The sequence below is a fragment of the Buteo buteo genome, chromosome 17 (assembly GCF_964188355.1).
Source record: "Buteo buteo chromosome 17, bButBut1.hap1.1, whole genome shotgun sequence".
In the NCBI taxonomy this organism is placed as follows: domain Eukaryota; kingdom Metazoa; phylum Chordata; class Aves; order Accipitriformes; family Accipitridae; genus Buteo; species Buteo buteo.
Genome location: NC_134187.1, coordinates 3,463,853 through 3,490,167, shown reverse-complemented (window position 1 = coordinate 3,490,167; position 26,315 = coordinate 3,463,853). Strand labels below are relative to the sequence as shown.

Below are 26,315 nucleotides of genomic sequence, written 5' to 3'. Positions count from 1 at the left end.
AACATTCTGTCTTTATTGGGTTTGATAGAAAAGGTCATGCATTTAATTAACAACTCTGTGGTGACAGCATTAATTACAGGAAAATACTTTATTCTGTTACATGCATGGGTTTGGATGAGGTTTACAGCATTATCAGGTATTAAAATGAGCATCACGGCATGTGTCTGTAAAAGGGGGGGGGGGTCACGTTACAGGGAATATACTTTACCTTAGTTAAGATGTGAAATCCAGCTCCGCTTCCACGGTCCATGGCTACATGTTGGCTTTCCCAGTGACCTAGAAGAACAGAAAAGCTGTATGCTACATACAGTTCCTATTGGGACAGTGGCCAACCTTCGCATGCACCCAGTTCAGAAGGGGAAGCATCACCTGACAACTTTATTTTTCACTGAGCTCCAAAGAGCATTGTGGCACGCTGACAATAGCAGCCAGCTACTCTATGAGATACGTCCCTGCCCTTCATAGCCAATTAAATCATTGGAGCCCCATGAGGGGAAGTAGGAAATGCTGTGTAGCTGCTTTTCCTAAATCCCAGCTTGGAAAAGCACCAAGAAAGTCCATCAAACTGGAGGTCTTAGCTGTTAATGCTTTTCCAAGGGGAGAAACAGACAGTTCCCTGCACTGCTCACCACCTTTTTTGGCTGATGAACTCATGTTGCTTCTTCCTGCCGGGTAACCAGTACCTCAAAGAGCACAACTGAGGGGATTAGCCTGTGCTTGGTTTAATGGGAAAGCTGGAAGTCCTGCCAGGCTTTGCAAAGAAAAGGCAGGCAGGTCAGAAAGCTCCTTGCGGTCACCCTCTTCTGCACAGGCCAGTCCCCAGGTGGCCCTATGACCACGGATCTGATGTCACTAGTTCAGCTGATTGCATCTAAAAGGTGTCCCACAAAGGCATGTTTCTGAAAGCAGAGAGACAGATTCCTTTTGATGCGCAGTCATAAATGAAAAGAGTTGCAGCTCTCAGGAGATTAAAGGAAGCCTGAGGAGAGCTGAATAAACCATGTCACCCCAGGTAAGATCTAATAGGAACTATGAAGTTTGCTAATGCACTTCCCAAGACCATACTAATTTTTAAATTTGTCAGGAGATGTAAAGTGATTTAAACGTAATATTGCTGTCCAATAGTGAAAAGTTTGGGATTCACATGTTTAGTAGAGAATTGTTATCCAGCTTTTATCATGCAGCACCTGAGAACCTGAACATGTTTTAGGGACTTAAATCAAGCTTCACAACCTCTGTATGTTATATCAGTAACTCCATTTTGCCAAAAATACAGCCAGAAAGAGGAACCTGTTTTGTTAGGAAGAGCCTCCTGTTTTAGATGCCTTCCTCTGTGATAGCCCCATCCTGCTAAAACCTCAGCGAGTGAAACGAGGGTGGCTCACAGGGATATTTACTTTGAAAAGGACCTGCCTCTGGCTGGATTACTGGAGCCTAAACACATTCTTTAATTTTAATGTATTTCCCAGAAAGTGTAAGCCATTCAAAACTACTCAGTTGCATGTGAAATTACGGAGTTGTAAGGAACTGGGATTAGAAGTCAAGCACCTGGTCCAGCTGTGAGAACATGCCACATTCAGTTATTTCAAGATATCAGTAGGGACTAACACATGATTATTGACAGTCACTGGTAACACTTATCAGTCGATTGCACTGCTAAACCAAAAACTCAGAAACTAAGCCCTCAAATGTAAAAGAAGTGCTAGAACTGAAAAGCTTCATCAAACACCCCTCACAGTCTCTTAGAGGCAGTTCTTGGGATGACTGTGAGCTGGCTTTTCAATACAATAACGTTTGGTACCTTCTGCACCTTTCCTAGAGAGCCTAATGTCACAAAGTGCTGTCACGGGGAGACAAATAACAGCAAAAGCAGCATCGTGTTAATCTTCCCCCACCTTATACATGTAGCATTCAAAAAGTCTAATAGAAAGTACAGAAGTTAATCAACAGAAGCAGTGACCTAAGTCTGTCTTCTGAGTCAAGCTCACGCAATAACTATTAAGTTTCTCAACATATCCAACTTCTGGTAGCACGGATACTTTAACGTTGTGGCAAAGGAGGCTGGAGTCTTTTCTGCCTCATGCATGAATAACAAAGCCACCTGCTATATTCCAGCGGTGGATGCTTTATTGTTAGTGATGATGCATGAGGCAGAAATAATGCAGTTTGATTTTTAGAGACAATACCAAGTTGAGCTTGCAAGGCTGTCAGCCCACACTCGTTTGACTTGGGAACTGAGCAAACAACATGGAAGTAATTGATGGAAACTAATGACACAATAAGATGTCATTTTTCTGACTTACTTTGCTTAAAGTAAATCCCCATTAATTGTAATTATCTGTGCTGGTAGCAGAGTACACCACATACACCAAACACTCAGCTGGAGCCATCCCCCAGTTATTTAAATGAGGTAGTTCCAGATTTACACAACTGATTCTGGCTTACATACCTCTCTCTATATAGTGTTTGTTCCCCCGATCTGAATAAATGCCTGGAAGATGGAAGACCACACAGCTCAATTAGTGTATTGATCAGGACGAAAAAAGCCTTTAACCAACCAGCACAAGAAGGTTGTGATGCCATGCCTTGGTTTGCTGAGTGCTGCTGGAGTACCAACACACCTCGCCTTCCTGGGGTCTTGCTGGTGCTTCTGAAGAACAGAAAAACCATGAAATGCAAGGCACAGACAGATCAGCTCAGAGTGCTGCAAGGGGAAAACCCTTGCTAAACATGTTTTAAAAATACTTGCAGATCTAAGGGTCACCCAGAGTTTACCGGGACCTCTGGACACAAGCGCCTCCAGCGCGATGGAAGCGTGGGTCGCTGCTTAGCACAGGGAAAAGCTTTCTCCTCTCAAACATAGGAGTTAAGAGAGATCTCAACATGGGTGTGATTGACACTCACAATTTAAAAAAAAACCACCCTTAAAAATACATAGTGTTGGCTAATAAAAGAAACAAGTTCTGACTAATGACTCTTCTGGCTTTCTGTAAGGGCCAGTGTTGCAACAAAGCAGGACTGCAGCTCTTGTTGATCCAAGGGGCGAAGCATCTTCCCCATGTCCTCGGCCGAAGCGACCACGCGGCAGTGGCTGTGGATTCGGGGAAATCAGAGGGGTTTGTGGGGTGCTCTGAACGTGGCTGCATCTCTGCTGTGCGGGAAGTGAGTGAGCGGGAGCTGGAGAACATCATGGGATAATCAGGAATTAAGATGTAAGCGGTGGAGATATCACTTCTGGCCACCCACGGAGTCATGTATGCGTGACTCATCGCCTGATGCAGGAAGGAACGTAGTGTACCGTGCATCAAAACGGACAAGATCTTCCCAAGGAGAGATGATCTGGGCTGGAAAACCTTTCAAGGGCTTTCATACCAACTGTTTATTGTTTCACATTGGTATGCAATTTCCTTTATAAAATCATGAAGCTATGTTTTAAAACTAGTTACTTTTTTTTTTTTTTTTTTTTTTTTTTTTTTAGTCTCTGTTACTCCTACTGGAAGGATCTTCCGATTTCTAGACTAAATATATTCATGGCCAGTTCCTACTCATTTACTCTTCTGCTGTTGCCCTGCAGTGTCACAATGCCTTTCCCTTCCCTTGCATTTACTTTCCAGGATGTATTTATAGGCAGAAAACATTCCCTCTCCAGTCTCATTTTGCTAAACTAAACAAGCCAAATTCTTTCAGTCCACAGTAGAAAGACAGACTGTCCTGACCTCTGATCGATGCCTGGCTTTTGCCTGCACATATTCCAGCTTGAATTCACCCTTCTTGGACACAGGTGGCCACAACTGCACCGAGAAATTCAGAGGCAGTCTCAACAGTATATTGTATCATGTCATATATTGCCCAAGCAACTGCTTTTCTCATTTAGTGTGCCAACGCTAAAATCCGTAACTGCTGTCTTCTCCCACCCATATGTCTCATCGCACAAGTTTGGGTTGTTTTTGTATCAAAACAGATGACTCTTCTGCCCCCTTATTGGGTCATGAAATGCAATGTGCACCTACACTTCAATTTAAATAATAAGAAAAATAGTTTTATTACTTCTGTGTTGTTTTGCTTTGGTTTTTTTTTTCCTTTCAAATCTGCTACATAGAAAAGTTTGAAGAAATGAGGAATGTTTCCATTTATATCTCATCATACTGCAAAACAAAAGTTTAAGCTTAATATGGGTGCCTCTCGCCCAAGAATACAGGTCCCAGAGTCCTTGTTTCTTCCTGCTGTGAGAATTAACATACTTATTTACTGCTTAGGTTGTAAAGTGTCAAAGAGGAGAGGAATTTTATGTTATGTGTACATGCCTTATGCACGTGAATTCAATTCAGTCCAGTTGAGGGCTGGCGTCCATCTCATTTATTTCCATATTTGTATTTCTTGCCACAGCTTAAGTCAGAAGAAAAGAAGGGACTACCCTCAACATTTGAATTCAGCATCGTGGGGACCTGCGGGATCATGTCCTCTCTGATCCCATTATACCTATAACACCACTTTTCTCCTTTTGAAGAACTTTATGCCAGAGTTTCAAAAGACTTTGAGTTGGCCGCATATGGGCGTGCATCAGAGTGCATTCATCTGGAGAACACACAAAGCTTGGCTTTCTGTTTCCTTTCTTCTCTTTCTCTGCTATAGGAGGATCCAACTGTTTCAAAACCAGCGGCGTCTTTCAGACTTAGCAAAACTTTCGAACTCCTTCAGCGTCACTCGGAAAGGCCAAATACATGCTTCCCAGACAGCTTATTTAATATATGCAAGTCCTCCCACTCTTCTTAAGATTAAATTAATTTTCCTTCCCTGGAAAAAGCATTTTATCTGCACTCATGCACCTTTCCGCCAGCTGGGTTTTTTTTTTCCCTGTTGAAATTTAGACTCTGCAAAGCAGCAACTTTGGCAGCCAGTTCTGGAGCGCTGAATCTATCAGCCCTGATATTTTGCCACAATTTAAAAAAAAAACACAAAAAAAAAATCCAAGGGGGGAAAAAAAAGAGAAAGGGTAGAATTCAAACTCCCACAGAAAGAGGCAGAACCAACAGCTGGAGAAGGAGCATCTGGAAGGAGCACACTTATCAAATGGGGAAAAAAAAACCCCGAACAGAAAAGAGGGGAGATTGTATCCTACAGAGGACAGCACAAGACAGCACAGAAAAGATGGATATGATGAACAAACGTGAGCAGATGGAAAGGGAAGCGGGGAGGAAGGACCTTGAATTTGGCACCCCCAGCCTGCCAGCAGGTCCTTCGGCGAAACACCTAGCTGGGATGCAGCTCAGCTGCAGGCAGATCCCAAAAGCGGAGCTGGGAGCCGCTTCCTCAGCTTGCCAGAGGTTTGTCTCCTCCAGCAAGGAGCTGAGCCCATGGAGAGGAGCCGGCTGGTGTGCCTGACCCCGTGAGATCAGGGTGGGGGAAGCAGTGTCCCCCAAAGTGGGTAAGGAAGGGACAAGTGCAGAGGACAGAGGATGCGGGATCCTTGCGTTTAGAAGGAGAGGGACAGGAGGACGCTGCGGTGGGCGATTTGGGAGGTCACTGAGGCCACGTGAGGTCGGGGTGTTAAGATGTGCTTGGAGACTGCTGGTATGCGATGGGGGACCTATGGGATGAGGATAGGCAGGAGTCCTCCCTTCCCCAGCATGGCCATGGGAAGGGAAAATGCAAGGAGAAACCCAGAGGAGGACCTGGACCTGGCGGGTACCACGGAGCTGCTGGAGGTGGGAAGCGGGGAGGCAATCTGGCTGCGGGTGGGCTGAGGGCAACCTGGGTGGCAGAGCGGTGGTCCTGGGGTTTGAGGGTGAGCAGGTGATGGGGACTGGGAGGTTGCACAGCAGGACAGGGGTTTGAGGGCCAACACACTGGGCTGGGGATGTGATTTGGGAATGGGATGGGGTCAAGCAGGAAGGGGCCCAGCTGAGGATGGTCTGGGAGATGCTGGTGTCAGCGCACAGGGATTGGGGGAAGAAGCACAATGGATCCTGTGGGCGCTAACGCAGATGGGACGGGGAGAAGAGCAGTGGGTGCTGGTGCAACGGGAACGGGGCGGAGGGCAGCAGTGGGTGCTGGTGTAACAGGAACGGGGCAGTGCTGGGTGCTGGTGCAACGGGAACGGGGCAGTGCTGGGTTCTAGTACAATGGGAACGGGGCAGTGCTGGATGCTGGTGCAACAAGAACAGGGCAGCAGTGGGTGCTGGTGCAACAGGAACAGGGCAGCAGTGGGTGCTGGTGCAATGGGAACGGGGCAGTGCTGGGTGTCTGTGCAACGGGAATGGGGCAGAGGGCAGCAGTGGGAGCTGGTGCAATGGGAGCAGGACAGTGCTGGGTGCTGGTGCAACAGGAACGGGGCAGCGCTGGGTGCTGGTGCAACGGGAATGGGGGAGCAGTAGGTGCTGGTGTAACAGGGACAGGGCAGCAGTGGGTGCTGGTGGAATGGGAATGGGGCAATGCTGGGTGCCGGTGCAACGGGAACAGGGCAGTGCTGGGCTCCGGTGCAACGGGAATGGGGCAGCGCTGGGTGCCGGTGCAACGGGAACAGGACAGCGCTGGGTGCCGGTGCAACGGGAACGGGGCGGGCGCCGGTGTTCGGGGGTGCCGGTGTTCGGGGGTGCCGGCAGAGAGCAGCACCGAGCGCGGGGCGGGGGGACCGGGGCAGCACCGCGGTGGGCGGCGCGGCCGCTCCCTCTCGGCGGCCCGGCCCGGCCCGGCCCGGCCCGGCCCGGCGCGGTTGTCGGCGGCGCTGCCCCGGCTCGGTCGCTAGGCGGCCCGGGCCGTCCTGCGCGGTCGCGGAAGCGCCGCCCCCGGAAGCGGCGGGCGGGCTAGGCGGGCGGGCGGCGGGTGGGGGGGTGCCGGGAGCGGGGACGGGGGGGGGCAGAGCGAGCGAGCGCGCCCGGCGAAGGGGCCGGAGACGCGGCGGCGGCGGCGGCAGCAAGATGGCGGCCAAGTCGGATGGCGGCGGCGGCGGCGGCGGCGGCTTCTCCCAGCTGCACAACCTGGACGAGGCGGCGGCGGCGGCGGCGGCGGCGGGCGTCTGCGGCGCCGGCGGCGGCGGCGGCGGCGGTGGCGGCGTCGGCGGCGTCGGGGCAGCGGCGGCCGAGGGCGCGGAGGAGCCGGGCGGCAGCAGCTCCTTGCACATCTGCCACTGCTGCAACACGTCGTCGTGCTACTGGGGCTGCCGGAGCGCCTGCCTGCGGAACCTCTTCGGGCGGCCGGCCGCCGCCGCCGCCGCCGCCGAGCCGCTGGCCCCTCGCCCCGCCGCCGAGGGGCCGCCGCGGGCGCCGGAGGTCGGCGAGGCGGCCGAGCGGCCGTGGCTGGACTGCCTGTGGATCGTGCTGGCGCTGCTGGTGCTGGTGGGGGACGTGGGCACGGACCTGTGGCTGGCGCTGCACCACTACGGCCGGCGGGACTACGTCTGGTGCGGCCTGACGCTGGCCTTCGTGCTGCTGCCCTCGGTGCTGGTGCAGATCCTCAGCTTCCGCTGGTTCGTGCAGGACTACACGGGCGGCGGGCTGGGCGCCGTGCAGGGCCTCAGCAGCCGCGGGCCGCCCATGATGGGGGCCGTCGGCCGCCGGGGGGGACCCGCCGGCGGGGTAGGAGGAGCCGCCGGCACCGTCACCCCCGGGGCGCAGCGCCTCTGCAGGATCTCCGTCTGGGTCTGGCAGTCCGTCATCCACCTGCTGCAGATGGGGCAGGTCTGGAGGTAAGGGGGCGGCCGGGTCCCGGGTGGGGGGGGGGGGGTGTGGGTCCCCGGACCGGGTGGGGGAGCGCGGCTGGCCCTCAGCCGGTTGCCCGACATGGCGGTGGGTCGGCGCCCCTCGGCCGAGGTGGGGCGGACGTGGGGCGGCGTCACCTCACGGTCCGAGGTGGACGTGGGTCGGCGTCACCTCACGGTCCGAGGTGGACGTGGGTCAGTGTCACCTCACGGTCTGAGGTGGGTCAGTGTCCCCTGGCTGAGGTGGGGCGGACGCGGGTCGGCGTCACCTCACGGTCTGAGGTGGACGTGGGTCAGTGTCACCTCATGGTTTGAGGTGGGTCGGTGTCCCCTGGCTGAGGTGGGATAGACATGGGTCACTGTCACCTCACGGTCCGTGGTGGACGTGGGTCATTGTCACCTCATGGTCTGAGGTGGGTCGTTGTTCCCTAGCTGAGGTGGGGTGGATGGGCATTGCTGTCACCTCGTGGTCTGAGGTGGACGTGGGTCAGTGTCACCTCATGGTTTGAGGTGGACGTGGGTCATTGTCCCCTGGCTGATGTGGGGTGGACGTGGGTCAGTGTCACCTCATGGTTTGAGGTGGACGTGGGTCAGTGTCACCTCATGGTTTGAGGCGGAGGTGGGTCACTGTCCCCTGGCTGATGTGGGGTGGACGTGGGTCAGTGTCATCTCATGGTTTGAGGTGGACGTGGGTCAGTGTCACCTCATGGTTTGAGGTGGACGTGGGTCAGTGTCACCTCATGGTTTGAGGCGGAGGTGGGTCACTGTCCCCTGGCTGACGTGGGGCGGATGGTGGTTGCTGTCAGCTCGTGGTCTGAGATGGACGTGGGTTGGTGTCACCTCATGGTCTGAGGTGGTTGTAGTCAGTGCTGTGTCCCCCACATGGAGAAGCAGGGGAGATTCGGGGGTTACTCCCACTTTGGGTGAGGAGAGACTCAAAGGGAGGAGAGATTCCCACAAAATGAGCCTGGGGGGCTGAGCTGGGGGACATGGGGGTCGTTGTCGCCTCATGGTCCGAGGGGGACGTGGGTCAGTGCTCCCCTGGGTGGAGGAGGTGTGAGGGCCCTCCTTGCGCTGAGGGACATCCAAGGAGAAGAGAAGTTCCCCCAAAATGTGTCTGTGGGGCTGAGGAGGGAGGAGTGGTATTCGTTGGCCTGAGCAGGACGTGGGTTGGTGCCCTCCATGTGGAGATTTGGGGTGACCCCTGCTTCACTGAGGAGAGCCCCGAAGGGAGGAGAGATGCCCCCCAAATGAGTGTGTGGGGCTGGGGAGAGGGGAACGGGGGCTGCTGTCACCTCATGGCCTGGAGGCGACAGGGCTCGGTGCCCCCCACAAGCATGGGGGGTGGAAGGGGTTCTAGCTCTGTTGGGCTGTAGATGGTGCCTCAAGGGACGGGGTGGGCTCTTGCTGCCCCACGGACATGGGGCAGGACGAGGAGAGGGGGATGGAGCTGATTTTCCCAACAGGAGCTGATGGTGGGGGGGGACACAATCCACGGGTGACAGCGTGGAGGCAGGCCCGGGGCTGGGGGTGACCCTCGCACCGGCAGCGCTGCAGAGGGAGGTCCTGTGGTCCTGGGGAGGGCTCGCCCCACCGCTCCCCTTCTGGAGCTGGGCGGGGGGGGGCGGCAGCAAGGGAAAGACCCCACAGAAAATGGGGGGCTGCTCCAGAGAGGTCTGCAGGAGGGCGGTCGGCGGAGCCCCAGCTGCCGAGGACTGGGATGTGCCGTTTCCAGAGGGTTGGTGTCCTCCTGGCACGGATCGAACCCCCCCATAGATGGTGAGGGGGTGAGGGTCGCATCCGTCCCTGAGAGCCTCTCCCCAGCCGGCGGAGGGGGAGCCTCTGGCTCGCTGACCCCCCCGCACCGAAGGAGCAGGTTGTGGGAGTGGAAAAACGCAGCGTGATGCCTCGGCTGTGGCTTTGGTGAAAGAAGAAACCTTCTCCTCGGCCAGGCGGCAGGGGAATGGGGACGGTATTGGGGTTGCCGGTGTGAGACTGAAGGTCAGGGACGGGGACTGTTCCCCTCCAACAGGAGAGGTCCTGGGGTAGAGGAGATGCCGGTGAGAGGAAGGGTCTGGGAAATGACCCCAGGAATAAAAAAGCATCCTCCAGAGTGAGCTGGAAATTGCGTTATCCTCTCCAAAAAGAGATGTGGGAGGAGGCAGGGAGGGATTCTCCGGGATGAAAGCCTGTAGATGCAAACGCTACCACAGAGATGTCGGTCTTACGGAAAGGGGTGCTGTAAGGACAACTGTAAAGACCCGGCGTGGCCCAGAGTCCTCCGAGATGGGACACGGGTTAATAAGATGAGGTGTGGGTGATGGAGGAAAGTCTCCGGGTTGTGTCACGGGGTGGTGGGTGCACCCCTCCACCCCACGGATGGGTTAGGCTGTAGGGAAGAGGCTGCAGATGGGGTTGGCTGGGGTTTGTAGCTTTTAAAATAACCCTTAGGGAGAAGACACTGAATTTTTTTAAGGGGGGGAGAAGATGGCACATCATGGTGAAGCAGTGGGAAGCCCTCGGGGGGGCTCGCTGGAAGGGTTAATATCCTTGCGTTGGTATTTCCCAGATGAATTAAAGGGGCAAAAATAACCTCACTGGTGGATTTTAGGATTTTTCTGCTGAAGTACGGATGAGAAAAAAGATGAAGGGGAAGGCGGAAAGTGATGATTGATGGGGAGGTCCTACCCCCCCCCCCTACATCTTGGTAGCCGAAGGGGTTAACTCTGCTGCCTAATGAAACCGGTGAAGAAGTGGCTGGAGTTAAGATGGAGACAGCATGGTTGAGCCTGGGGGAGGGCTGCGTGGGTGGAGGCAGGGGAGGGCCTTGACACCTCTTCTGAGGACACCGCTCTCTCCAGATAAAATGAATATACACATCAAAGATTTGTATTTTTTTCTAAAGAAGCCGAGGGGGTGGAGGGGAGGGGATCTGTGTGGGAAGGGTGCATGAAATGTATACCTAGGAAATAAGCCCATGAAATCGTGCAGTGCAACAGCAAATACATATTTCTTCTGCATCTTCAATGTCATTTGTGTAGCGTTCAAAGCACATTTGTTCTCAACTTCTGCTTGGGGCTTTATTCTGTTTTCTTTAATTTTTTTTTTGGCGGCTGAGATTTGGGCTGGGGGATGGCGGGAGGGGGATGTCTGCGGGTGATGCATGTGAGGATGATGAATTGGTACGCGACCCTTTCTCCTGCTTTCCCTGGTACTCCCGAGTGCTGATCCCATCAGCAAAAGCAGTTCTCGATGCAGATGCTCCTCTGGCAAGTTGGATTTTTCCCCTTTTGGAGCCAGGCAGAAAGAAATGCTTGTGTATTAGCCGTGGTGAAAGCTGGCTTTTGCAAAAACGCTCCATGCCGTGGCATGCTTGAGTGAACAGGTGGGGAGGGGGACACCGAAGTGATGCCGGCAGAGACAGAGGGGGTGCATGTGAAGGAGGTTTTGGGGTTTTTTTGGTAAGATGAAGAAGCAAAGCTCAAGTTGCCCAGACTTTTCCCCGCTATGTTAATGCAGAGGAAAAACGTTTGCTTCCGAGGTTGTGCAGGGCTGGGAGTGCCGAAAGGGACTGAAAAGGAGCTCTGCAGACTGAATCACATTAGGTAAAATAAGGGAGCTTTCCCTCCTGTTGATTGCTAATCCCACTAGCACAGAGCTCTGGCTTTTTAAGGCACGCTGGACAGCGTGGACAGCATGGAGCTGACTCCCAATTTCTGACCAGAGCAAGAATTAACTTCATGGGATCTGTGGGCTAGCCTCCACAAGGGAGTCTTTTTGCGTTCCCACTATAGCTATTGCAAACGCCATTAAAATTAATCTTGAATGCGGTGATGGGACTAATACTGGAAAGCGCTGTTTTAGTGGTGTTTGCCTGCAGCTAAATCGCTTCATGCTGGTAAGAAGCGTATACGTGGAGACGGAGGAGGAAGACCTAGGACAATGTAAGTTCAGCGCGTAATGCACTGAGCCTGGTTTCCTGCATAATCACGGATACGCGCTGCGACTGCATGTAGCGTAATCGGGATTGTAGGTTCTGTAGAAGCTGTTGTGGCTGTTGCTCAGCAGCCGGAAGCAAAGTCGTAGAGAATAGAGGGAGCAGGTTGGAGTTGTACAGAAATCCTAGTTCTGAATACGTTAGGTAATCTGGGTTTGGATTTGGGGGATAACACAATTCCTGTAGGGGTTTCTTTTCCTAAATGTTGGGAAGACTTGCCAAGAAGATGATGAATAAATAACATTTTATGGCAGAAATATAAACATACATCAGGCTCTTATTTTAGCAAGATTGTCTCTCCATTTTGTCAGGATTGTGGGAGAAGTAGCTTGTTTTTGAGCAATCTGGGTGGGGGCTTTGTCTTCTGTTCATGTCCTCTGTTGTCCTATTCAGAGAGTGAATCGTGACCAGGCAGGAGTGTTGGGGGAGCAGTGCAAGTACTGAGTGGGGCTTAATGATATTCCTGGTTTTTTGTGGTTGTTTTTTGCTCAGCTGCGCACCAAAGGCTGTGTTAATACTGCCTGCCTATAGTGGCTGCTGGAAAGAAAGCATACATATGTATTGTAAAAACGTGTGTGGATGCATATATATATGTACATATATATTTTTAATTCTTGCTTGAAGTAGTATGATCTCAAATGGCATTCCCACTGATAAAGCTCAGGTCCTGGGGTTTTTACCTTTATAAATCTACAATTTTCACCTTTCTTCTCAAATCTGTTAGATTGTCTTGAGGATGAGAACAATTCAGCCAGACTGTCCAAAAAGTAAAGGATACCAGTTGGGGCACATTACGCTCACTATTGAGCTGCTGCACTGCAGGCTGCAGAAGGGCTGCTCATTGAGGAGGGATGTTGCAGTGCTGTGGTTTTGCTGGAAATAGGCTGAAGGCGGGTCGGTCGTCAGAGCTTGCCAGGGCTGTTGCTTTCGCTGAAGTCATTCAGCTGTGTAAATTCAGGAGAAATAGTTTTGACTTGAAGTTTTCGTATCTTGGATAGTCGCACAAGTTGTATTAATGATAATCAAGAGTATAACTTCTGTGTGTGATGTACCTTTCTTTAACCTCTCACAAGTGGGTTAGTGGGTCATGATTGCTGTCCTGGAATACAAGGTTTAGAGTATAAAGTACGATCCTTTGCGTTGCGGCATGCTATTAAAGAAAACATTATTGGATTCCATTGGATTAACACTATGTGGAGTTTGAGCTAAAATGAATGCTGATCAGCTGGAAATCACTCTGTGTCTGTTAAACTGTCAGTAACGGTAAGTTTCATGACTTGAATGCAATATGTTTGCGGGTTTTGTTTTTAAAACTGATCTGAATAGGTGTTTAAAAGAAAAACATTCTGTAAAAAAACAAACAAACAAACCAGAACAACCCTTGCCACAGTTTTGACATTACAAACACCTTGTGTATTTGTGTGATTAAAAGAAAAATTACTAAAATTTAGGCAAAGACTTTGCATCTTTTTTATTAGTGGAAAGACCAAATCTGTGAGTTGTTCATCTTTCGGCATGCCCGGAGGTGGAAGGATGAATCAGTGGGTTTAAATGGAATATGTGGTATTTAGTGACGACGCGATGAGTGGGTTTAGGCTCTACTAAAATACTTTGGTCTGGGATGAACTGTGAATTAGGTCCATGCTACTTTGGATAGTTTAGAAATACAGGCAGCTACAGCTCTTAAGATATCTGCCCAAGTCCCTCGAAGTGGGAGACATCTGCTTGTCAAATGACAGATGAACGAGAAGCTGCTGACCTAATACTGCCTCGTTGTCTTGGTTTGGGATGTTCAGCTCTGTAGAGCCTTTCTGTAAATTTACTGCCTTCCCTGGCACACTCGAATATTTTTTTCAGCTTTTTCTGGTTAGCTTGTCTGGCAGCTAAGTTTTTCCCTTTAGCCAAGTTTTAACAGCTTGCTTTTATAGTATGGAGTTTTGTCAGCTTTTGACAAGTTGGCAGAGGGAAGACATTCTGGAATAGATGATAAATATGTTCTCCCTACAAAATCAGGTCTGGGGTATACCTTTTTTTTTTTTCCAGCGAGGTGGTTCTCCCTTCCAAACACCTTATCCACTCTGCCCCCATTTCTAAGAGTTTTCTATGGGAACTCTGTAAGTGCGTGCCGGGCTGCGGGTGTAGAGGTCCAAAGACATTGAATCTGAAGTGCAAGGGAGGTAGGTTGTGTGTGTGTGAAAATAATCATCGCCATAATAATAATAATGAAAAAAGGCTTTATCACTTGAGTAGGGTCTCCATTGGTTGCGGGGTGGTGGCGAGGCTCTGTGTCTTGTTGAGTGCTACCCACTAGAGGGGGTCAAACCACAGATGTTGAAGCAGTTCTGCTATGCCAGCCTTGGGAGGGCAGAGTTTTCTCCAAACCTTTTCTTGGGAGAAATAACGTGCTGCCCTGACCTGGTGGAAACTCACCTTCCCATGCAATTCAGTGTTTTTGCAGTGACAGCATGGCTTGGGTAGATGGGTGAGTGGCATTTGGAGAAGAAACTGGAGTTTGGTTTCCTCTTGGACGTGAGGATGCTGTTGAGGAAGAACCATGTGGGCACAAAGTGCCTGGTGAGTATGGTGGTCCTGCGGTGACAACAGCTTGTCAACCTCTTCACCATAGTATGTGGGGAGGAGGAAGGGGAAGCAGAAATGCTTTGGTGACCTGATTTTGTTCTTACTGGAATCACCATAAAGTTTCCATGGCTTTCAAGGCGAGGATACCAGTGCTAGGTATTTTCAAGAGAACATCTCCAGGAGTCCAAAAACTATAAGGGAAGATGGCTGCTTTGAAGTTGGATTGCAGGCTGCTTTCCTAAATGCTGCTACCTGCAAGGTCTTTGACCAGAATTTCCCTTTTCAGTTGCTCAGGCTTCATGCTGAACTCTAGGAAGGACAGTTGTGCCTTTTTTTCCAGGTGCCCCATGGCTTTATCTCCAATGCCAGTGGCAACCCGAAAGTGGCTTTCCTGGTGGAGGGGAAGCAGGGTGCCAAGGGAAAGAGGAAAGATGGCTCACCATTTTTGTATGTTAAAATTACAAGCTCTCTATTTTCCACCTTTCTAGATGCTTCCATTTGGCTTTTAGCTGCATTGAGCTAGCTTTATTCTTTGCACTAGTTCTCCTCTCAGTACAAATGTAGGTTATTCAGGGAGCATTTCTTTTAATGAAAAGGATGGAGGTAGAACTGATGGTGATAAAGCATCTCTTTGGAGGAGAGTTGCTTTCGCTGTCTTGAGACTGCAAGGAACAGAAATTGGACGTCAAATGTGTAGTTTTCCTTGGGGAATGAAGGTAAGCCTATGGAGAAGACTGGATCCTTCACAGAACTTCTTGCTGTACTTTCATTTTGCTTTATTTCCCTTGAATCCTGACTTGATTTTTAGCACCTCACTGTCATTAAAGTCAGCAGTAGTATAAGCCAGTGTTCTAACACCTGAAAGCTCTTAGGCAGGAGGAACTATGAATCAGAGTAATGCTTTGCTACAGCTAGAGATAAATTGTAATTAAAGGTATAAGCAAAGAACATGTGCCAAATATTGTTACTTCATTGACCCACCTTCTTCTGATGTGCTGGGATTCAGACTGATGCCCTAGTCTGCTATGACTGCTTTAGGGCACTGAGATGCTTTTCCAAACCGGATCCTAATAAAATGGGGAAAGAGCTTTCTTGGGGAGAAGGATCTTTAGAAAATCCTCAAACCTAGTGGCAGTCTGGTGGTGGGAGGGACAGCTTGCGTTTCTAACCCTGTGGAGTAGAATGGCACGACCTTTGCAGGCAGATCAACAGGCACATCCCATGTCCTTGGGGACCGGTGGTGACCACAGTGTCAAAGATGCTCTGAAAATCTCCTGGGTTGTGGGACTGAGGATTTGGCTGGGTCCCAGGGCAGCTGGCAGCAGCCCACTGCAGCTCCCCATGGTTGGATTTTTCTTTTTTCTTTTTTTTTCTTTTTTTTTCAACTTCCTCCAGTCTGGGAATTTGTATTGCCCACCACCCTATATTCCAGTTTCGGCCTACGTTTGGTTATGTGTAACTGCTGTAGCATAGGAGCCACATTTACATTGCTCAGGAGGAGTCTCAGGAGTTGCTGTTTGTCTGCCCTTGGGCAAATATGACCCGTGGACTGAGTACTCCATTTAAAGTATGCACATGCTTGGATGGCTAAGCTATGTGTCTGCCTCTGCTTTCGTTTTTTCAGTATAAATGGGTGTGTTATTCCTTACATCAGTGTCTCGAAGCCCCAGCTGAACCAGCAGCCCCGTTAGAGCAAAATTGGATCTTGGCCAAGAGACAAAAAATAGAGCGAAAGGCAATCTTAAATGTGTCCCCAAAACTATAATGGGACGTGAAGACTGTGCTTCTCCTTACGTCTCCTTTCTTCTGAAATCTGTGAGAGCTCAGGTTCACCTATGAAATATTCACAGCCTGTCCTTAAGTGACTTCAGCTGCACAGAAGATCTTTTGCAGAATTGGCAGCTTCACCGAAACCTCCTGTATTCAAGTCCAGAGCCTTTATCACGAGCACCTCCTCTTCCTCTGCTCCGCTCTGGCTGCACAGTTGCACTTCATGATGATTTGGTTTACCTGCTGCAGAGACTGTTGAGGATTTTTGCATCCCAAATAAATATCTGTGTGTTGTATCCCCTTTTGTACCTGACGGGATGAGGGAATAGGCGTCTCCTCACTTGTCCCAAAACCCCATGGGAAATAGGACTAAGACAGGAGTGCATCATAAATGCTGCCTTAGTGGCCTGCCGTAGATGGTCTGTGAATGGGAACTAAGAAAAACAAGCCTGTTGTGAATAGGCTGAAATTAACACTGCAGAGGTCTGCGCTCATGCTGGAAAAAACTCAATAGGCTGTTGTGCTGTATCACCCTTTCTACCTTTGCAGGTCATCTTGATGCGGGAAAAATTTGCTGTAAAACCCCCACCAATTTGGCAGAACTCTTATTAAAAACTCTTCAGGAGCCACAATGAAAAAGTCTCTGGCACCTGGAGCTGCCTTTATCACCTTTCTAATTAAACCTGCAGAAAAAGCAGATCAAAACCAAGCAACGGAAAAGCATGGCCAGCTGCTGGAGCCTCCTTCAGCTCGTGTGTCTTTCTCGATGGGGTTTTCTATAGGGCAGCAGTGGGGCAGGGCTGATGGGCCACGCTTCTGCTTGCACGATGGGCACTAGACTTCACAGCTCTCTACAAAAATAAAGGAGTCATGGGCTCCCCCGTCCTTTCAGTGGGGTGACTCAGGCTTGTCTGCTAAAGCAGGGGGACGACAAGTAACCCTGTGAGTTTTCAGAGAATTCCAGTGTCTGGGAAAATCACCATTTCCCTGGTTTCTATTGTAGAAAAAAACCCAGTTTAACTCTTCGTGCTTGGTTCCCCCACACAGGCAGTCCTGGATGATAGGACTGGCAGTAATGCGTTGCTTGATGTACCAAACACAGAAGACAGCAGTAAAGCACCAGGAGTGGTTTTGAGTTTGGGATTGGAATTCATCCCAGTTATGTCTAAGCGAGGGAAAAAAGAGCAACGGAGGCCGATGTTGTTGAAGTAAAAATTGTAAAGAGTGGTATAAGCAGAAGGCATTTAAATAATGTAAACAGTCTGGCATGGGAGGAAGGATGGGAGGCATTCCAGAAACAAAGGGAAAATAGTTTTAAAACATGGCTAAAAATACACCAACTCTTGAATTCCAGAGATTATCTCAATTAGCGCTTTTTCAATATATCTTTACAACAGAATTGTAGGAGTTCACAAAAGATAATAGAGGCTATGAGATACGGAGAAGTGATATTAATTTGTTTAATTAAAAGGATGAAGGGCTCCCTAAAATAAGATTCACTTATCTTCTGTCTTGGGGAGGAACGACGTTATATTCAGAAAACCGTGGCTTGTAGCATCGTAGTGTGGAGAAAAAGTGGCGAGAGCTGGGGCTGGGAGTAAGAGCCCCCTTCTTCAGCCTCAGTAGTTGCTTGCTTAGTGACGTTCAATAGCAAATCCCTTCCCATGGGATTAATGTGCTATTAGAGCAAAATGGTATGATTTTACATTTCCAAGAGGATTTTGTTTGAAGTTCAGGGAGCAGGAATTGGACATTTTCCTCCAATAAAAAAAAAAATAATAGTTCAGACATCAGAGCTTTCAGGTGCAGGCAAACACACTTTGGGCATCCATATGTGAGGAGCTGTACATGTATACGCTTGGTGTCCTCTTTGGCTTTGAAGGCGTGCTAGCATGTGTCAGAATTTATGTCCAGCCTCAGCTCTGTATATACACCCTTTGGCATGGGGGAGAAGCAAGCATTTATATCCAGCCATACTTTAAAAAGTGTAGGGGGAGGCAGTAGGGGCGAGGGAGGAGAGAAGACCCTCATGTAGATCTAAATTAAATTAGCCCCCCTGGATGTATATTAAAATGTTAAGTAGCACTAAGCTCTGTATCCCAGCTCAGCAATATTTCGAGGCACTTTATTGCTTTAATGGAGGGATAAAATAGAACCTGCAATTATAGTAATTTTTTCTAATTGAATATTTTGCTTTATTCTTTCCCTTTGAAAGCTTGACTGTAAGTACTAGCCTTCATAAAGCTTTGGAAATATTTATACTTTCCCTTTCTGGCAATGGGTGTAAATACGCTTCTTCTTGGGCAAGACCATTTCAGTCCCTCATGGCAGAGGAGCAGAAGAGCCCTGGAAAGCAGTGGGCAATAAACCTTTCTCTGCTCGTTCTAACCATCTTGCCATTAACACTGGGAAATACTAGTTTCCCATCTGGTGGAGAGGGGGGAATGTGATGTTACAGACTAAATCCTTTCCGTCACTGTACGTGGGCTTGACGTGATTGTCAGGTGTATTTTTAATTAATTTATTGTTCACGCAGGGCTAGTGCTTGACAGCTGCATCCAGTCTTTTATCCTCAGGCCATGTTCTGTGCTGGCAGACGAGATCCTTGATTTCTGCCACCTAGGCTGAGTTTGGGGGGGACAATAGGAAAAAGCACCTTCTGGATCTTGCTTGAGCAAGACGTAAATGGCAGGTGAAAGCAAAAGCTGAAGGGCAAGGTCCTTGCCCAAAACCATTTGAGACTGGTGGTGCAGTGATGCTGACAGTAGGGATGGGGAATTAAACTTGAATTGCTGATGGTATAATTGGGTGTCGATTGAGGTTTTTGAAGTAGCCACTTTCGGTGACACAAACTGCCAGCTTTTCAAACATAGGTTCCTACCTCCAGCTCAAGCCTCAAGCAGGCAGAAAAATGCAGATAAATTAACATAATAATTGCATTGTGCATTCTCTGTGCTGAATCTCTGGTTTAAAGAGGGAGATTTGCTGATACTTCCTCAATGCATACACCCGCAATGGGATGCTATCAGTTTTACGTTGTTGCAATAGCTGTCTTCTCGTCTAAAGGAGACTTTTGATCCAATAAACTGCTTATCTCGTGTAGTTGTCCTTTCATCTAGCGTGGGTGGTGTGTGATGGCTGATTGAAGGCGCAGTATTGTGGTTTGTGTATGAATATTAATTAGGAATGGAAATAATTTGGAACAGTGTGCACCGATGACTCTCAAAGCACTGACTGCAGAAATGCATCTGTTCCTCCCTTGCGGGAGACTTACGGCTACAAGTCCAGGGAAGATGCGAACTCACATTGGGGTGTGAAGTCACCACATACGGGCTGTTGCGCCGACACATTGACCTGATGATATAGCGAAGAGGTTGCTGTAATGCTTTGTTTCCCGGCGTTTGTTACGACTGGGCTGGGGAAGAAATGGTTTCTTTGGGGAAAGCTGCAGCGGTGCCTTGCCAAGTCATGTGCATCAGACCCGGAGCGGGAGCTGGAGGTTGAGGCTTTCGCATCAGCATGTGGCTGTGTCGAAAGGCAGCACGATAGACTTTCGCGCCCTTGTTTTTGTGAAGGACATGCTTTCCTCCTGAACGCTTAATCTCACCTTAGTCCTTGTGAGTCCAGTTCTGTTGTCACACATTGACGTAAATGCATCATACCGCCAATGCCGGGAAAGGCTCCAGCCCAAAACCTGGTGCAGCTTGCTTTTGAATGATACAGGAGCCTCTCTGTAGGTCTGCCTTGTTGCTTTCCTCTGCTTCAAGTTGCTCCCTTGAATAGTAGACCCACAAAATCCTATCATGTGCACTCATCAAGCGTAGAGCCCTCTTCGACTCACTTGCTGGGAACTCACCCTCAATGGCCATGTCTCTGCTTGTGAGCTAAGTAATGGCAGGATTTGTCCTCTGGCTCTGAGACAGGCTGGCATAGCGTAGCTGTTTCTATTGTGTTAAGCTTTCTTGGCTTTCAGGAGAGGGTGGCTGCCTCCAGGCTGCCAGCTGAGAGTGGTTTCTGGGTCGTGCTGACTTCTGAGTGGTGCTGAGGGGCTGCTGGCGTGAGGGCTGGTAGGTCCTGGCCAAAACTGTGCCAGGGACAGTCCTGTAGTTATTGAGCTGCAGAGGCTGTAGCATCCTAATGAACAAGAAGGAGCCCAGAAGGATGCAACACTTTTGGAAGGAAAATATTCCCCTTACTTAGGGTTAATTTTTATTTTCTTATGAGAATATGTGGGTTTTTTTCCCAGCTGATGAATGTGTATCCAACCTATCAGAGTCTCTAGCAAAATGGTGAAATGCTGGCCCAGGTTGCCCAGAGAGGTGGTGGATGCCCCATCCCTGGAAACATTCAAGGTCAGGTTGGACGGGGCTCTGAGCAACCTGATCTAGTTGAAGATGTCCCTGCTCATCACAGAGGGGTTGGACTAGATGACCTTTAAAGGTACCTCCCAACCCAAACTATTCTTTGATTCTATGAAAATCCACTTCTAGCTTTCAGATGTGGCCACGTGGTTTACCTGTTTGGGTCTAAACTTATTTTATGGCCCATGAGTGTGCTCCAGTAGTGGAGCCCAGATCCCTTCATTGGATTAGATTGTAAATACCACCTTTGGGAGATTTATATTCGGCAGATCACTTTAGTATTAATGCTTCAGGGTGAAATCCAGGTGAGCGATGGAGAAAGGAGAATTCCTTAGGCATGTCCATCTAGCTGACACCCAAACACTTGTGTCCTTGTGAACCTGTCCAGCTTAGGTGCTGATGGGGGAGGATGTGGTTTGTCCTTCTTGCACCTTTCTTCAGTGTGCTTTGCTCTGCTGTGAGGACCTGGTAGGTTAGGCTGGGACCATCCTGGGAGCTCTGGACAGGCAGTGAGCCAGAAGCACGCACTTCTGGGGTCACCCATCTTCACCCAGACCCAGTGGAACTGAATTTGTGGATGAATTTTTTTTTTTTTTTAAAGCAAGCTGAGTAATTAGCTGATTTACTTTAAAACTCCTCAGAGCCCTTAAAAACAGTGGTTTAAAACCAGGTTGATTATTCTGCTTTCTTCAAAGCAGGGTATTAGGAAAAGTTGTCTCCTGCAGGCATGTTCCTCTCGCAGCCCACAGGCACTCCATGGGTGCCGTGACATGTCACACACGCTCAGTGTCACAAATCACTTGCGTGAGCGTGCCACTTGCTTTAAGCGGGGCATGATGGCTGTCAGAGGGCGATCATCTTGATCTGCAGGTTCAGTCTGGCGTTTGCTTCGTTCCTGGCATGGCTGGGTTGGGTCTTTGAACCAGCACGCGCTTTGCTTTTCCATTGCGTGCTTTAGATCTGGGATAATAAAACATCAAAGTAAACTATACTGTTGTGGATACAGAAAAATCAGGACACTCAGTAGGACTTCAGGGAGTAATAAATTTGTTCTATATTTAATCTCATATTTATCGCAGTGTCAGTATGAGACCACTTCATTTTACTACATTAACTGTATCTAAGAATAACTGAATACTTGAAATATTGAGAAAGTGGCTAATACCTGGTGGTAGCTGATGGGATCCAGCTTTAATAGTTATTGATTGGTTTCAAAAAGCTCCCAGTAATATCACATCTTAGCTACTGTACGTCGGGAGTTAAAATCTTATCGGTTATTTAAGATTAGAAATAATTGTAGATTTTCAACTTAATCATCTTTCAGTAGATGAATACAGCCAGGACTTCAGGTGTCATTTACAACTTTGCAAAAAATTATGCTTGATCTGCTACAGTTTTATTGTGTGAAAACCATGGCATCCCTAAGTTCAAATGTTCTTGAGCATTTCCTCAGCTGCTCTAAAATTGGTGTGGCTTCTCTAGTCGGGGTGTAAAGACCAGTTTGAAATCTGTCAGACAATGAACACAAGAGACAAATGAACCCTGTGGGCTTGGTCTTATTGCTTGGTCCTTTCTGGTAATGCCCCATATCTCTGAATGTGCAGGAGAGTCTGCAGAGGTGGGCTGCAAAAACCCATGTATTCTAATAAGAAAATAAAAATTAACCCTAAGTAAGGGGAATATTTTCCTTCCAAAAATTCAGGAGAGCAAAGAGTAAGATTAAACATTGCTTTTTAGTACTAAAACTCTGCCTGGGTAACCTAGCATTTACCTGAATAATCTCTTCACTGATATGCTTCAAAACATCACCTTAATTGATGCTTTATTACCATTTGTGCAGTGCGTGGTTTTAGTCTTTGTTTTACTACTCTGGAGTTTAATAATTCCATTTATAATTTTTTTTTTTCCTGGTATGGCTTGTTGCACAATTGGAGCTTCGTTAAAGGCTCTCATTATTTTTCCTCATTGTGATCGAGCTCTGCCTGGAATGAACCACTGAATTTTCTGTTTGAACACGCAGATCTTGCTGTAATTCCCTTCTGCTCCTTTAACCAGGAACCGTCTCTTTGCGGTTCCTGGGAAGTGACCAGTTTTTTTAGCAGTGAGGGCAAATTATTTCTGACCTGTATACTTTTATTGTTGGTATTTAACTGTGTCCTCAGAGCAAAAAAAGCTACCACAATTACCGGGAGCTACGTAACTGCAGCAGGGAGTTTGAATTCAGGGTTTAAGTTTAATTTCTGATGGCTTTGCTGACTTCTCTGCTTGGGACTGGATTATTTTCCCCTTACTTTCAGGGGATTAGGGGATTTGTAAACCAGCACTCCTAACAAAGGTGTCTAAAAAACCTGGGAAGGTCACATCTCTTTTGTTTGCTTTGAATGAATTGCTTTTACGGTCCTGAAAGCATGTTGGTGGAAATGGAGAGAAAAGGCGAAATTATACTTTTATTTTGGAGGGGAGATGCTGAAGTATTTCACGTAGGAATTGATGAACGAGGATGTACCAACTGAAAATTCATTAGCTAGTGCCATTTCCCACCTTGAAAATTGAGCTCACTTGGACAGAGAGCTCTTTAAGCCACCCGACTGCTTGAGGAGCCAGACTGCAACTGGGGCAGTGTTTCTGGTTGGGAGCCGGTGCTGGGTTCTTGTGCGCTGCTGTGAAGTTACTGCTTGTAAAGGACCGCAGCCCTCGAACAGCATACTTACTCTTCCCTAATAAATAATTAAAATGAACGTGTTTAGACTGGATATTTTGCCTAGCATTGACCCTTATGGTCAATGAAAGGGTTCTTGCCTTGGTAACACTTCCCACTGGGTATAGTATTAATCAGTTGTGTGAATTAACTGAAGACTAAACTTCATTAGGTTGCCATCATTATTGCATTTGTATTCTTCCTGTTCTAAATCCTCAGTGAAAACATCTGTTAGTCACTCAAAATAGAAGTCTGCATTCTTAGGAGCAGTTTCACCATCATAAACCTGTGGATTTTTACTGATAAGGCTTAAAGAGCAGTCACCTTTAAAGAAATTTATTTTTCTTCCAATCCCTCTTCCAAGAGGAAACCTTTCAGTAAGACACTTAATCTGTGTTAACTGTAACTGCAAATTTGCTTTCGTGTTTGCGCAGGAGGTGCAGTTCTCCGACATCTTTCAAGAGCTCTGAGATGAGCAATGTCCTCCTCCCTTGGCATTGCTTGTCTTCTGTTTTCTGCTCTTTGCCCATTTGTCTTCTGTGGGAGTGTATTCAGCTTTTGGCTTGGAAGGTATTGTAGTTTTCTTCAGCAGTACTGCTAAGGTAGGTCAAAGTGTTTGATTTGGACTCTTACCTGTTCCCAAACCTGGGGTTTCTGTGTAATCAGTGCATTGAATTGCTGTGGTCATTATTTTTTTTTAAAGCGAATGTCTCCAGGGTTGGGCTACTTGCTGTATTTATAGAACTGAGTGGCAGAAACCAGTGAAGAGCAACTTTTTTTTTTTAAGGTTTCAGTCTTTTCTTTGTTTCATGCAGACTTTGTTGGGTCACCTGAGAAATTTGCTAGCTGTCCCAGGCTGACTCTGCCAGCTCTTCGAGCATCATCTGCTGGGGTTACATCCAGCCATTGATCCTCATGAAGTTTCAAGTTTTTGGAGTGTGGGTACCTTTGCTTTATTTGCCTCAAATATAGAGGCAGTGCCTGGCAGCTGCCCATGCCCCTGTAGCCCATCCAAGCCCAGCCAGCTTCTCCAGCAGACAGCCAGGTGTAATGGGTAAAAACTAGTCATAATCGAAAGAAGAAAAACCTATCATTGTCATTTCTTAGCCAAAGAGTCTTCAAACTCTCAAACAGAGCTTGAACACCAGCAGACTGCGATGCAGCCTCGCTAGGCTGACTTTTCCACTCTAGCTAGTCCTGGCTTGGGTCTTCAGCAGGCAGCCTTCCTGCTCAGGGCCCTTAACATTAACCCAAAATCAGGGGAGTGTAAGTGTTGTGGTTTAAGCCCAGCTGGCAACAAAGCACCATGCGGCCGTTTGCTCACTCCTCCCCCCCATGGTGGGATGGGGGGGAGAAAATATAAGGAAGAGCTCATGAGTCAAGACAAGGACAGGGAGGGATCACTCACCACTTATGGTCACAAGCAAAAACCAGACTTGACTTGGGGAAAAAAACCAAAATCAATTTAATTTGTTACCAATCAAATCAAAACAGGATAATGAGAATTAAAACTGAATCTTAAAACACCTTCCCCCGCCCCTCCCTCCTTCCTGGCTCATCTCCACTCCCAAATTCTCCACCTCCTCCCCTCCAGCAGTGCAGGGGGACAGGGAATGGGGGGTGGGGTTAGTTCATCCCGCGTTGTCTCTGCCGCTCCTTCCTCCTCAGCGGGAGGACTCCTCACTCTTCCCCTGCTCCACCATGGGGTCCCTTCCACAGGAGACACTCCTCCACGAACTTCTCCAGCGTGAGTCCTTCCCACGGGCTGCAGTTCTTCATGAACTTGTCCAGCGTGGGGAAGCTTCTAGCAGCTTCTCATGGGAGCCACCCCTGTAGGCCCTACCCTGCTACCAAAACCCCACCAAACCAACCCAAAACAGTAACTCCACAGGTGGTAAGTTTTGAAAAGTGTCAGAGGCTGAGAAGCTAATAGTGATTTAAATTAAAGAGGCATTCATTGCAGGAGAAGTCATTTAGAGTCATCTTCCTACCAATAAGGAAGAACTACCTGAGAAGAGAGCAACAAAAGAGAAGGTTCATAATAGAAATGCAACTTAAAAGCCTGACAAATTAAGGCTGGTTTTACTGAAATCACTGTTATGCACTATATTAGTTTTCAGAAAAGCACATTCGTAGGAGCAGGGAATGACCATGAAAATTTACCATCCCAAACATAAAATTTGCTCATGCATCCTTTGCTTGATGATTCTAATGATAACACTGAAATGACTTTATCTGTCCATTAAAGGATATATATTACTCTTCCTAATCATATGAGTAGAATTATAGAAAGAAATTTCTGCTTTAAATTAGGCTGTTTACCTGGCACTGTGGAGTAGCTATTATTTTCCTCTGTACACCGTTTCCCATTCTGCGTATCTCCGCAGCTACACGGACCACAGCAATGGGGCTGATGTGCAGACACAAACGTTAGATACGTCTAAAACCTCTGGATTCAGTCAGCAAAGACAGCTTTTGTCAGTTTATGTTCTCATGCTTCCCCCCCCTCCCCTGCAGGAGTTCTGTTATCTGATAAGATTGTATCGCTTTAGGTCAAACCAGCAGGATTAGCTAAATGAGGCTGTTTGCTACCCTGTCCTTCCCAATTTGGCGCTGGGTTTTCTTGCTCTGCATTGGCTTTGATGGGGGCCATTCCTGGGGTGTCCTGCAGTCTTTCGATTGTGCCTTTGGTGAATTAAAGAAATAACTCTGTCCTGAATGGGTCAGGGCTCTGGATGACAGGTATAACTAGCTATTGTGCAGAGCTCCCTGTGATCTGTAATGACTGCCTGAGTTAAAGGAAGAAACCACAAAGAAGCATCAATGTTTGGTGTTTTTAATGGAGTTCCGATTTGAGCATAAAATACCCCTTTTTTTTTTTTTGAACCCTACCAGTTATTGAAAACAGTTCACAATGCTTGAAAGAGCTTTTCTGGGAGTATAGGAAAGTGCAACCGAAGCATTTTTATCTTCAGAGATCTCAGGCCAAAACGCCGTGCAGCTCATTATCGTGTTTCTGATGGCGAACAGAAAGGAGCACAGGTGGCCTAGGAAAAGGTGTTGGATCTGGGCAGGTGCATCGTGATTTTCCTCCAGGTTATCTTGCTGTCATCTGGCATTTGTGGCTTAGAAAGTTTCCAAGCAGGAGGTGGTGTGTGTTTAATAGGCTATGAATACTTTAGTCCTTTGAGGGTTTTTGAAATTGGGCAAATT

General features: G+C 48.3%; 1 protein-coding gene across 1 annotated transcript in view; it reads left to right on the top strand.

Moving 5' to 3' along the window:
- Window positions 1-6,883: 6,883 nt before the first annotated feature.
- XKR6 (XK related 6) overlaps window positions 6,884-26,315 on the top strand; it is a 182,121-nt gene continuing 162,689 nt past the window's right edge. The window contains exon 1 of the mRNA XM_075048932.1: window positions 6,884-7,684. Within this exon, the coding sequence (XP_074905033.1) occupies window positions 6,918-7,684 (767 nt within the window). The 5' untranslated portion in view covers window positions 6,884-6,917. The remainder of the gene's footprint in view (window positions 7,685-26,315) is intronic.